The sequence below is a fragment of the Salvia miltiorrhiza genome, chromosome 4, assembly GCF_028751815.1.
Source record: "Salvia miltiorrhiza cultivar Shanhuang (shh) chromosome 4, IMPLAD_Smil_shh, whole genome shotgun sequence".
Taxonomy (NCBI): domain Eukaryota; kingdom Viridiplantae; phylum Streptophyta; class Magnoliopsida; order Lamiales; family Lamiaceae; genus Salvia; species Salvia miltiorrhiza.
This window is the reverse complement of record NC_080390.1, coordinates 45305569-45319754: the sequence shown is the minus strand read 5'-3', so window position 1 is coordinate 45319754 and position 14186 is coordinate 45305569. Positions and strand designations below refer to the sequence as shown.

At 31.1% G+C, this 14186-nt stretch overlaps 1 protein-coding gene across 2 annotated transcripts; it reads right to left on the bottom strand.

Moving 5' to 3' along the window:
- Nucleotides 1-8311: 8311 nt before the first annotated feature.
- LOC131021987 (uncharacterized) lies at nucleotides 8312-13193 on the bottom strand. Of its 2 annotated transcripts, none has more exons than XM_057951320.1 (11): nucleotides 12765-13184; nucleotides 10161-10263; nucleotides 10059-10072; nucleotides 9773-9982; nucleotides 9634-9705; nucleotides 9454-9546; nucleotides 9346-9384; nucleotides 9172-9276; nucleotides 8940-9105; nucleotides 8767-8873; nucleotides 8312-8690 (listed from the first exon to the last, which is right to left on the bottom strand). In XM_057951320.1, exons 1-11 carry the CDS (start codon nucleotides 12969-12971, stop codon nucleotides 8604-8606), a joined length of 1203 nt encoding a protein of 400 aa, XP_057807303.1. In that variant the 5' UTR covers nucleotides 12972-13184; the 3' UTR covers nucleotides 8312-8603. The 2 variants fall into 2 exon arrangements, 1 of the variants encoding a protein (XP_057807303.1); XR_009101118.1 differs by having other exon boundaries at nucleotides 8648-8690; nucleotides 8975-9105; nucleotides 12765-13193.
- Between the last annotated feature and the right edge of the window lie 993 nt (nucleotides 13194-14186).

Genomic DNA, 14186 nt, shown 5'->3' with positions numbered 1-14186 from the left:
AGGCGATGGTGGCGGTGGAGACCTTGGTGGTGGTGGCGGTGGTGATGGACAAAAGGGAAGGGGAATAGGAAGATTTGGAAGGCATATAGTTGCGGAAGTGGTGGAAAAGAATATGGATGAGAGCACCACCACTATTAACAACTTGAGCTCCATATTGAGCTCTCGATGCTAGTAATATATTCAGATCTATTTGATTCAAAATTCCCATGAAATATGCTCATATATATAGGCGATCATGATATGCTGAATTGATGCCCATTATTCGACATATATGATATGGCAAAATAAAGTGTTAATATAACTTTTTTTAATAAAATATTAATAATTATTATAAAACTAAAATATATTAGCTATAATATTTTTTATAAATCTTTATAAATTATAATAAAAAAATTAAAAATATAAAAAAATAAAAATTAAAAATAATAAATGAAAAACTTAAAAAACAAAAAAAGAAAACATACGTCCGTCCGAATAGCAAATGGAGCGGAGTCGGACGGGAATTGGGTGGCTTGGGGGATTCCATTTTTTTCTTTTTAATTTAAACTTTTGTAAAATAAAATTTAGATTTTTAATTTTTAAATTATTGTTATGTAAAAAAATAAAAAGATATTTTAGTAGGAGCATTTCTAATTAAGCCCACGTTTGGTTGTGTGTTTTTAGAGATTGAAAATGGATTCAATTAATTGAATCCATTATTTGTTGTTTGGTTTGAGTAATGAGTTAACCATTACCCTTACTTGAGGGTAATCCAATCATCTAATTTGTTACCCCTCAAAATAAATGGGAAACAAAATAAAAGAATCCCTTATTAATGATTCATTTCCATTGTTAAACCAAACAATCAATAAAAGTAATGGTTATTGTTACCATTTCACTCCTTTATTTGATTCCATTCCCTTTCCATTCCTCTATTTGAACCAAACGAGCACTAAGAGCATCTGCATCTCCAATGCTCAGGTCGAAGGGGAGGTTCGAAGCGAGTCGAGCGTCGCACCGCGCACTGGCGACCCGCGGCAGTGCGACGCGGAGTCGAGCGAGAGATCCGGGGAGAAGAGGGGGAGGTGTGTTGCGCGTGTAACACAAGCGCGATTCTTAATTTTTGCTGGGCGAAAATGGCTGAATTCACTGGGGAAGAAGAGTTGCAGCCGGGATGGGGGAGAGAGAAGGGGGTGGTCGGTGGGGTAGATATTTTTTATTTTAATTTTGTGTCCACTTGTAATTTTTTGTGTCCTACTTAAAAATATAAGCTAATGTGCGTCCACTTGTAATTTTTTATCTTAATTTAATTTTGTAATATTAAATTATTAATTTTTCATAATTTTTTAGTTATTTAAATTATGTATTTTTTTTAATTATTCAAATTATATAATTTTATAGTTTTAATGTAATGTTTAATTTTATTTTCAATGAAAATTAAATATTTTAGCAAAAATGTGTTGAAATTGGTATTTTGGTGAAAATGAGGATTTTAGACCTAAAACTAAGACCTTTGCATTGGAGAGGGGTGAGTTTTAGGTGGGGACCACCATCTAAGACCGAAACTAAGACCCACCCATTGGAGATGCTCTAAGTATATTTTTATTTTGTAGTAATAACTACTACTCCCTCCGTCCGCCAAAAGTTGACCACTTTGGCTAGGCACGAGATTTAATAAAATTGGTGATGATTTTGATGTAGTGGAGAAAGGGTCCCACCACTTTATGAGATGTGTGGTTGAAATTGAATTTGGGGTGGTTTTTTTGTAAATAAAGAGTGTTTGTAAGGATAGAAGATTAAAGTGGGTGGTGGGACCATTTCTATAAAAGGAAAGTGGTACACTTTTTGCGGACGTCCAATATAGTAAAAGTGGTCCACTTTTGGCGGGTGGAGGGAATATTAATTTTTATTTAAGTAAAATAGATATTTTAACTCCGAAATGAATATTCGCCAAGTATGTTAATTGGAATGCATTCAACTTGTTTAATAGATGCTGTAAGCTGTAGTCATATATAGCTTATTAATTAGCCAAAAGAAGTCATTTATTGACAGTTTACTTACATGTTAGGTCATTTAAGAACTCTACATTTGGACTTCTTTTTAATATTTATTTGAAATTTAGGCTTTACTAGAAAAACTAATAATATAGGAGTATGAAGTTCTAACGTAGTTAGGATTTCCCAGCAGAGGTCTAATTATAGTAATAATTTTAATATATACACTACAAAAGAAAGTAGTAAATTAATGACGAAAATTTTCATTGCTAAAACACTATCGTTAATTATAGTTAACGATGGATTCGTTCCGTCGCTAATCCTTTTATGGAAAACTCAATTAACGACAAAAATTTCAGTTGTTAATTCGAAGTTCTTTTAATTATTTTTAAATTTTTTTTATTATTTTAGTTTTATTTTATTAATTTTCAATTGAACAGATTTTATTTTCAATTTTGTAACGTATTTGACACTCACTCGTGTATACATTCGAATACTTTCCAGTGGATCACCCATCTTAATAGTGTTCTAGGTCAACACAATTAACCTTGAAATTTATTTCGAATGGTCGCCAATATAGAAGAGACAAATTATTGATATAATATCACATATCAATTCATTTAAACTCACTTTCAATATACAATTTTATTTATGCAATACTATTAAACTATGCCGAAATGTATAATTAAAACTTCTTAATTTTTAGTAACTATCGATTTTAAAGTAATAGAAAAATTAATATAATTGTTAAATTTTATTATTATAAATAATTAATATTATCGTTAAAAAAAGTTTGAGAAATTATCATCGATTTTAGAATAGGAAAAAAAATACTACTATAAAAAAACATACAAAAATAAAATTAATTTTAAATTAAGTTACTAGGTATTATTTAACGATGGATTAACGAAGATAACAAAAATACAAAATTAAAAATAAACTTATTTTAAAATTAAATAGAAAAATAAAAATTATTTTTAAAATAGAAAAATATAAAACTAGTAATTAACAATGATAACGATAGAAATAATAATATATAATTTGTGCATTAAAAATAATTATAAAAATAATTTATAACTAAAAAACTAGAAAAATATTAATTAACGATGGATCAACGACGGGAATAATAAAAATAAAATTAATTTTAAATTAAAATATTAATTAACAACGGGAATAATAAAAATAAAAATAATTTTAAATTAAAATATTTATTAACGACGGTAGCATTTTAGACATTTTTCCCGTACATTTTAGACGTTTTTTTACGTTACATTTTAGACATTTTTTTATTAAAAGACAAGTATAATAGTAATAATAACGAACAAACTTTTGTTACATTATACTCTAACACAAACTTTTTATACTCCCTCCGTCTACGAAAGAACTTTCTAGGAGGGATTGACACGAGTTTTAAGAAAAAGTTGTTGAGTGTGTTGAAAGTGGAGGAAAAATTGTTAAGTGTATTTAGAACGGTGAACAATATTTTAATTAGTATTGAGAGTGGTGAAAAGGTGAAAAGTAAGAGTAAATGTGATATTTATAAGTGATGGGGTATAGTCCAAAAATAAATATGAAGTTTTTTTGTGGACGTCCCAAAAAGGAAAAGTAGGAAGTTCTTTCGTGGACGAAGAGATTATATAACTACGATAAGTGAAAAAATCTATAGAAAAAGTTACGGTGGGTCCACTTTTTGTCACTGTGTGTGAATTCATGCTGCCGAGGTTTGGATTTAGAGCGGTGCTATTTAAATAAAATATGTCTGGACGAAAAAAGTTAAATATTTTTAAAACTTGTTTTACTTAAAATTTTTCGTTCAAATTTGAAAAGAATTTAGTTAGTTTTATTGTTTTCTTCACATTGTAGTTTTTTTATACATAATTTTTAATATTTTTTTAATTTTATTATTTTTGTTCTTAAAAACAATAATGAAAATATTAAAAAGTTACAAAGAAAACTATAATGTGGAGAAAAAACTAATTAAATCATTTGTTTAGTTTTTACTAAATTTTTTAAATAAATTAATTTTTTAAAAATTTTAATTATCTTTTATCCTAATATATTTTGTTCGAATATATTTTATTCAAATAACATTATTATTAGATTTATGCTATAAAAAAAGTTTGGTACTCCCAGGCTTCAGTTTCTTATAATTTTAGTCCAATTATTAACTTTCCAATTAAACACTTGTCAAATGGGGATGAGATTCAGTGTCCCATAATCTTATGTGTGCCACTGTGTCCCAATGATATATCTATTATTTTAAAAATATTTTTTATAAAAATAAAATTTATTATAATACTATGAATTATATTTAATTTTTATTTCAAAAAAAAATAAATTTTTTAAAAAGTATATACCATCACTTTGAATTTATCAACCTATTATTAGCTAATAAAACTGAAATTAAATGATAAAAAATAATTATATACCCTAGATTGATGGAATAAAAACCCTAGTTAATAATCACAAAATTAAACTAAAGCATATAAAATTGAAATTAAAGAAAATATATATAAGAAATTAAACAGAATTAAAAGTGGGACACAAAGTGGAAAATAAAATGTGGTACACTGAATCTCGAGCCTCAAATTGTTTGCTACTTATGAAATTCGAACTCGGGATCATGAATTCATCCAACAAGGTGATGAATTAATCGTAGATCTTGATGATCTAAGGGCTGAAAATGGTTCTTATTGTATATTCTAAGAAGTGTTTTTATTTTAGCCCACCCATATATATATAAGTTCAATTTTAAAAATTTAGGATAAAAAATATAAATTTGACTTATAAATTTGCGAAATGTTGAAGATGGAGCCTCTAATTTTAATCTTTAGGATAAATTTTAAAAAACTTTTTTAAGATTATTTTAATTTTTATATTTAAATTTAATAAAAATTTTGATTTTAAATTTTATTTAGATTTCAATTTTTAAAAATGGGATGAAAACTCTATAGAACCCCTTTGTAAAGTCCGCATTATGGAGGAAGTGGCTCTATAGGCTATAGCAAGTGGCTCTCTAAAGTCTCTGAGCCCCAAAATGTCTCTTGCATTGAGGATGCTCTCTAAGAATTTCGTTTGGGCCAAAAAAATGATCCATTCATATGGCTACATAATTAAAATTAAATTCATGCACAAGTAAAATTAAATTCATTTGACATTCATGATAACAATGGCAAGTAAATACAACGTTATGTAGGATTCAATCGCTACATTATTACTTAAGTTAGCACTACATTATTGTTCAAGTTAAAATTCATCGTTGACATATTTAGATCAATAAAAATTAATTAACATACATATATATAAATAATGCACTATAGTTTATTTTGTTTTCATAATTCACATATTGATTCATTTTCTAAATTGTTGCCCAGGGAGCTAAGACTAAAAAACCGATTTTCAGATAGTATAATTTAAAATTTGTTTAGGCATAGGATTCATTTCAAACAAATATTATACTAATATATACATTAATTACTAAATCAGACAATTAAAAATTACAAAAGCCTTCATGAATTACAAAAATCGTCTCGTCATGTACTGTTGTATGGGAAAAATACATTAGTTAACAATTTTGTTCGCTTTTTCAGAGTGTTTAACAACTAAACTGATAATGAGTTAGTTGGCAAAGACTGATTAATTAGCAAAAAATTAACACATTATGAAAAAAATAGGCAGATTGACAAGATAGAGAAAGCAACCGTTCAAACTATGAATCAATTAGTAATTATATTAACTGCTTGAAAGCTTATCAATTGAACTATTAACTAAAATGCGGAATGTGGTGGAGAGAAGACTCGTTTTTAAAAATTCTCTTAGTCAAATCTTTTTAATATTTTCAAATATAGGGAGAAGATAAAATAAAAATGGACAAATGTGATGATAAATGAAAATGAATCTGTAACATTAATTTTTAAATCCTATGGCTAATATTTATCTAGAGGGGGGCGAATTTTATATAATCTGGATTCGAATGTTGAAGGAAGCGAAAATTTTACTTGCTACGGTCCCAAAAAGTTTGTCCCAATCTACTTACTTTCTATTTTTGTACATGATCCCACCATCAAATAATTTTACCAGCTTTTATCTAAACTCGGTCCGTTTCCCTTGGGACAAACTTTTGAGGGATGAAAGGAGTATCAATTAATTAAATTTCATTATGCAGTCATTATAAGCAGCTTATACAACACTATATACTGAATTATGTATTATTCTTATTTCTTACGAAAGATAGCATTTTTAGTATAACTCATTCCCTATATATATATAGGGGCGCTCCAGTGAGACCCCCTATTTTTCGTGTAACATGAGGACAATGAATAAGACATATAATACTAATGAACAAGACGTATATCTAACGAACAAGATGTATATACTGATGAAAAATAAAATTTTAAAAATTGGTAATGAATAAGACATATATACTGGTGAACAATGCAATGTATACTGATGAATAAAAAAATTTAAAATATTCTGCTCCCTCCAGGATTCGAACCATGTGAAAAAAATCTCCATTCAAATACAATATCAGGACATATTTAAATAAATGCTCTAGATGCTCTAGATCGTGCCTCATGTTACACGAAAATTAGGGGGTGGTCTCATTGGAGCGGCCCCCTATATATATAGGGTTAGGTTCTATGACAACCATTCCCCTAGATAGAGAACAAAGACCAAATTCTGTGCGTCGATCTTGCTTAATCTAACGATTCATATAATTTCATGATTTGATTTTTCCTGTAATTAAATATTGGTTAATTACATTTATTTAATCCGAAAAGGGTAAATATGTCCACTCAAATTCACTGAAATCTGGGATCACGTTGAACAAATTCTGAAAATTCCTCTCTTCCCATTCTGGGACCTGATCCGTCAATTAACGTAATAGGTGAATATTAGTATGTTCATTTGTTTTTCTACGAACATATCGACGAACATTAGTATGCTCATTTAGTTTTAATTTCTACGAACATATCATCCAGCATTAGTATGTTCATTCATTTTTCTACGAACATATCAACAAATATTAGTATGTTCATTAGTATTTTTTACGAACATTAGGTTCAAACTCCATAATCAACCAAATTTTTGCATTATTTTTGTAGAAATCAACCAACTGAATTTATACAAAGGTTCTACCTTTAAACACCCAACTGGACTTTACAAACCAACAGAATTTACCAACATTGATTTTGTAGTACAAAACCACCAATTAAAATAGTAAAATTCATCTCTCAAAATTGAAAATAGGGGAAGTAGATTTTGGGGATCGATGTTGGAAGCTGGAGGATTAGGGTTCGGAGGTTGGCAGGGAGGCGAGGGAAAGGGGAATAGAGGGGACGGGGGCGGTATCAGAGGGGACGGCGGATGAGACGGAGGAGGAGATAGAGGCGATCGAGGAGCAGCAGTAGGAGGAGGAGGGCGGCGCAGATTAACAAAAAGGAAAGAGCGGCGGCGACTGGAGGCTGCGCGTGGGCGCGGCCGCGGCCGCCGGATAATCGAGGCTAGAGGTGGTAGATTTTGGGGATCGAGGCTGGAGGATTAGGGTTCGGAGGTTGGAGAGGGAGGCGAGGGAAAAGGGAATAGAGGGGACGGGGGCGGTATCGGAGGGGATGGCGGATGAGATGGAGGCGAGGAGCAGTGGGAGGAGGAGGAGATCGGCGCAGATCTAAAAAAGTGTGAAAGAACGGCGGCGACGACCCGCCTCCCTCCAAAATTCCTGTGACAGCGGCGGCGGCGGCGGAGAGGACGGCGAGAAGGAGCAGCATCGTCATTGTCAAGTATGTGAGAGAGAGAGAGAGAGAGAGAGAGAAAATCAAATGACCAACTTAACCTTTTGGCAATAAAATAAACGAAAATTATAAAAAATTTAAGCCAAATAAAGACCGTAGGATATTCTAGAATCAACGCACAAGATTTGATTTTCATTCTCTATATATTGGAGTAGTCTCCATTAAACTCTATCCTATATATATATATATATATATATATATATATATATATATATATATATAAAACATTTTATATCATATTCAATAATATAGTCTTTGAAATATTAGTACACAAGCTTTAGATCGATATTTTTTCAATTAAATTAATCACGAGGTTTATATTCAAGCATTGAAAGTCATGCATGTGACACTTGAGATTTTGACGAGTAAAATACACATGCATATGCATGCATTACAAAAAATATAGGTATATCATATCAGATTTGGCGTGCCGGATAAATTTTCCAATACCGAAATTTTTACCTCAGAATATAAACGACAAAACATTGAAATGTGGTATACAATTATATATATATTAAAAAAAATAATAAATAAATAAATAAATAAATAAATAAAAAATGGTGATATTATTGAGAAATAAGTCAAATATTACTACAATATCTAAACTTTTTTCCTTATTGTATTATTGCAAAACATTAAATACTCCCCCTTTTGCGAATTACAAAACATGCCGATATCCTAAGATTCTGACACTGGAACGTAACCAGGTCTTCTAGTGAGAGTCTGAACCCATTTGGAAATTAAAGTTATTATAGTATAGCCGTAAGCGAGGAATTATAAGAGCTAATATGTAGGAAAATGGGCGATAGAGAAGAAATTATGTGATTGGATGAGAGTGTCATTGGCAAGTTAGAGTTGAAGGTTCCATGGGAAGTGAGGTATCCCTCTCGCACATTTCTGGGCCAATGCTTATCACTCCTTCTCCCTGCAACATAAATAAAATGCAACATTAATTAATTTTAAGTATTTAGTATTATGAATTGAATTAATGTTGAGCGGACCTTGGCTAGATTTCTAAAATAAGTGGTGGTGTAGTTGGATGGATATATTGCTTCAATCAGATCCGCAAGAACTAGCTGAGGCTGCGAAATTGCTCCGTCGTACCAATCTATATGTCCAAATATTAATTAATTATTAAAAACTTAAGAATTAATTAACGGATATACATACTTACCAAGAAGTGTGGAGTTACGAAGTCGTTTGTCGTACCTCCAGAGGCTTTGAGTGGAGATGAAGGCGAAGCAAGATTGATCTTGGATGTTGAGATTCTGAAGAAACGTGGAGGCTGTGTAGGCCGTTGGATCGGAGGCGTACGTCTCATCAATCACCACATCAACGGTCTGCATATATACATGCATTATATATAATCATAATCATAATCATATTAATTAGAGTAGAGTGCATACGCAGAGAATGGCATGGAATGCCTCTAGTCCATCTGGTGTGGAGATGTTGTAGGTGGCTTTGTTGATGGACTCGTCAATATTTTCGCCGCCTGCATCCTCCACGTACTGCCATGCCAAAACATTCACATTCACATATATGCTACCAAATTCAAATAAACATGACAATTTCACTACCTTTAGCTTTATGGCCTCTTCCGTGAAAGACCAAACGCCCTGCACCAACCAATACTAATTAATCAATTTTGAATTTACAGATTTTAATTTCTTTAACAACATACATACATCATTATCGTACTGCATCCAAGCCACTATAGGTTTGAACTCTGCTTTCTTAGTAGTTGCCGCTTTACTTAAGCACATGTAGTTCTTCTTGATCTGCAAAACACAAGATGCCTCCAGTTTCTTTAGGATTAATTATTATGATATATAGATACATAGATGATGAGTAATGGTTTGAGTTACTGTATCATAGACTTGGTTGGCTCTGGTTTCAAGATTTGCAAATACTCCCAAATACTTGATCCACTCAGCTCTCTGCACACATACATATATAAGCATATAAGTTTGAAATTTGTTGTTTGTGTGTAGCAGCAAATGTGACCTGAAGAGGAGCGTCTTCACCGGCAGAGAGAAAAGTGGCGAAGTTGCAGGATTGCGGCTGATTTGTATCGACAATGAAATGAGCTGCAAACTGCTGCGCGCTGCTTCTGTTCATCAGCTGCACTTGTCCCTCATTATACACTTTGAGCACACATTCAGACACCACATTATCTGAGGTAGCACCCTTCAAACTCCCCACTAATCCTAGAAGCTGCACCAATTAACCACATCTTCATTATCCAAACTCATACAATTCCCATACTCCAACACAACTTGCCAAATCTCACCTCAAAAAATGATACTGCATTTCAAAAAAATCTATCATCAGCTTCATTAATTAACACTGTGACTCAAAACCAATTGTCTGTTTGAAATGATCAATTAATTACCTGGGAAAAAATCGGCGTCTATGGAGTAGTTGGCTAATGGAACCACAAATGATTTTATCCTTGACGTGCAGTATTTTGTTCTAGTCGCCATCTTTGAATTATTCTGCATAAATATTTTATACAAATTTCGCCAGACACTTCAATTTTCAAATAAACAGATTATTATTCATGTTTATTATTATTTTTGTTGTTGTTCATATTCACTAAAATAATAATATGATGTCTTTGTAAAATCTATATTTAGCTAGTACATGCACTAGCTGGAAAATACTTGTTACCTCAAAGATCCAGTTTTGGCCCATTTGATGAGCAAAGGCCCATCACCACTCAAGTGGATTATTATTAGGGTGATTATATACGTAGCCTCCATTTTACTCACTATAGCCATTTATTTAAAAATAATAATAATATTATTATTAACTACCTATTTTACCCTTAATAACCCTAATTTAAATCACTAATAAATAATGACTTTATTTATCTATAGCCCCCACACACCACACTCATTCTCTGTATAAATAGCCCCAAACGCTGCCTATATTCTCTCTTTCATCATCTCTCCCAAATTCAATATTGCGCTAGAAAGCAGTGTCAATTCATATACAACTCTCATCATAGAATTGATAAAAATTAGTTGAAACATTTATTACTAGAAAGCAGTGTCATACGAACTTAGAAGGCACTCAGAGGTAGTCGCAACAGTTATTGTCGCATCTATGAAGCCTTTATTCCTTAGGCAAATGAAGAGCCTCTCGAATTTTATATTGTAATGAAAAATTTTAAATGTAAATTTGATTGGAACCAGGTGAATTTGAATATTTGCATATTTGATTGGAGCCAGGTGAATTTAAACATTTGCATAATTGATAGAAAATTGAGTGTTTAGGAGTTGTGAAATTTTTAAGGAAGAAAGAATGAACTGTTGTTCTGGGATTGTAAGTTGATCAAAAAATTCTTAAAAAAATTCGAAGACGTCTCCTTAGTATTACGGAATAGCAATTGACGTCTTGAAAGTACGTTTACCCTTTTCCATCCCTTTTTTTTGTGTGTGTGTGCGCTTTGCTATCTCAAGCTATTAGAAACTTTTTCCATTGATATGAATTTGAGACAATGTCTAGAAAAAAAATATAAAAAAACCTAGTTTTGAAGTGTAAATTCGCAAAAATTTAGATAAGAAGAAGGAGAGAATGGAAGAATGGTATATTACAGTAGGAAAAAAATATGTATTTGGAAATCAATTCTCCAAATTTCGTGATTTTCGATGGATGTAAAATTTTATGAAATCATCGGAGATGAAGATCCTAGAAAATGCTTCAGATGGAAGTGATAGAGAGAGAACACGTGATTTGTTTATGAGGGCTGCAAATACAGTGATAAGTTGTAATTTAATACGAATTATAATAAGGTTAGAGGATAAATTAGTAATTTTATTAATATTTTCTATAATTATTTAAAATAAGAGGCTATGATGAGTAAAATGGAGGCTATGTATAAAATTACCCTTATTATTATTGGTTCGTAAAAATGGAATGAGAATGATCTTCTATTTTATTTTTTATAGATAAGAATAAGTGTTTGAGAAACGAAAATAGGTTTATAAAAAAAAATACTATATGATAATTACATAGGGCAAAGAGAAACCATGAAGTTCCAAAAGAATAAACAAACCACCACTGTCGATGAGGACATTTTTAACCCTTCTTAACCTAAATGCACAAATCTCATAGTAATTGAAAAATTATGAGTTCACATGTCATCAATGTCTTTTAAATTAAGCGGCTGTAACTATTTCGAACAAAAAATCACACATCTTGTATATACAAACACAAGTTCCCAAATTTTTTTTTAAAAATGGATTTTAAAATGTATAGTGATCACGGTTGGTATTCAAATATAAATTTGGAAATACAGACGTGCGTGTGTGGTGGAGTAAGTGTATAGTACAAAACTTATGTATTCAGAATATATATATTCCTCGCAGTGTTGGAGTAAAATGTTGAATCGTCGTGGACCAACTTTATGTCTTTGAAATATTTTACTTCTCTTTGATATGTGACTTGTGTTTGTACAGTAGGCTTTCCTCACTTTCTTCATTTTGACAATATATATATATATAATATTTGTATTTAATCAATGCTAGATTCGTGAATAAGCCACATAGATCCAAAGCAAAGCACAAGAAGTCCTCTAATGGGCCACTGCTCAATGAGAATGACGCAAAATATCTTAAGGAAAAAACAAAATAAGTAATGCATACTTGATCACCCCAAAAAAGAACATTATATAGTTATTAGTATTTAATAGAGGAAAAATAATACAAGTCGCTATTCGTTTAATTTAAAAATAAATTACAACAATTTTTCTGGAAGGAAAAACAATGTATATAACATTGATAGTTGATGTATTTTGGTAGAACTAAATATAGGAATGAGGCATATATACTTTCTGTAGAAATAATATATGGTTGAGATGGAATTGTAACCCAAAAATCAAACAATAAATTTAGCATATTTCTTTTGTATATCCGCCACTAAAATTAACAAAGTGACGTACAACATAAAAAAAGAACGCGATAAGAAAAAAAAAAGAGAGAAGAAAATGAACCTGAATGAGAAGATAACTCTTGCCATCAAAGCCATTCTTGATGACTTTGAATGTCTGTCCATAATAAATCCTAAAATAAGCTGCATCTTCTACTTGTGAAATGTTCCCAAGTTTCACAGTTGGAGTAGCTGCTTCAATTTCAACAAAACTGCACACCCACAAACAGCTTGAAACCAACAAAATCTGCAAATGCAACATCATCATCATCTTTTAAAACCTCTCTCTCTAAATCTCAGCAATACGCATGCATATACAGATGGTGTGTGTGTGTGTGTGAATGAGAGAGAAAGAAAATATTAATGATTTGAAGAGAGAATTGTTTGGGATCTGTAAAAGGGAGAGGGAGATTGTTGGTTAGTGGTTAATCCATTAGAGACCCGTGAACCGAAATTTGCCTTTGTTTCTGTCATCTTCTTTTTTCCAATTTTATTTTTTATTTTTTCGGCTGCCCATTTTTGTTTCTCCACCTGCTCCATACCATGTGACGCGCACCTTTCCCACTATTACTAGACAACTCAAAAATCAAAATCGTGCTTTCTTTATTTTTTGAGATTGGTATTATACTATTATACTGTTTACTTCCACTTCTTTACTTCTTAAAAACTATTTCCACTTTTGAAAATTATCAAAAATAGTTCAACATTTCAACTTTTATTTTTAGCTTTTCAAAAGACTAAGTTCTGATGAACAAAATTATTTTGGATAATTTGGAAGGTCGGGATAATTAAGAAAAAAATGTTGAAAGATGGGATAATTTATAAATTTTACACTTGTACTATTGGAACCACAAGCTTTTAATGAATACTTAAAAAAAAAAAAATAGAGGATCTAGATTCTCTAATGTGCACCTTCCCGTATAACCAAGTATTAAGAGCCAAATGGAAAGGGATAAATCAAATAATTTAACAGTATAAAATTACAGAATATAAGTGTAGACTGCATGTAGACTGTGTAGTAACAGAGCATGCGAATTTACAAATGATAAAGCCTTGACAAAAGGGGTGCAGTTGCTGTAACAAGTAGTTGGAGACAAAAGGCAAAGCCAAAAACAGTTAGATTTTAGCCGCAACATCATATGCTTATTTCTTTACCTGGATTTCCACTTTCAATTGCAATCTCTCCAAATTGGTATTCAACATTCCCTACTAATGCTTTTTCTGCTAACAAACACAAAAATACTATCTTCAGTTTGACCAATAAGCATAAGTCATATATTTGAGTTTCTAATACTTTCTATATATTCGACATGCTCGTTTTACTTTTTTCTTTGTTTGTTTTTTCACTTTATTTTATTTTATTTTTATGAAATAAATAAATAAATAATTCTAAAGATCATGTAAATATGGACTCCAACACCTTTAGACTCATGCATTAACCACTTCACAACTAGACTATTTTTTTCTTTTTGCTGTTAATTTTCGG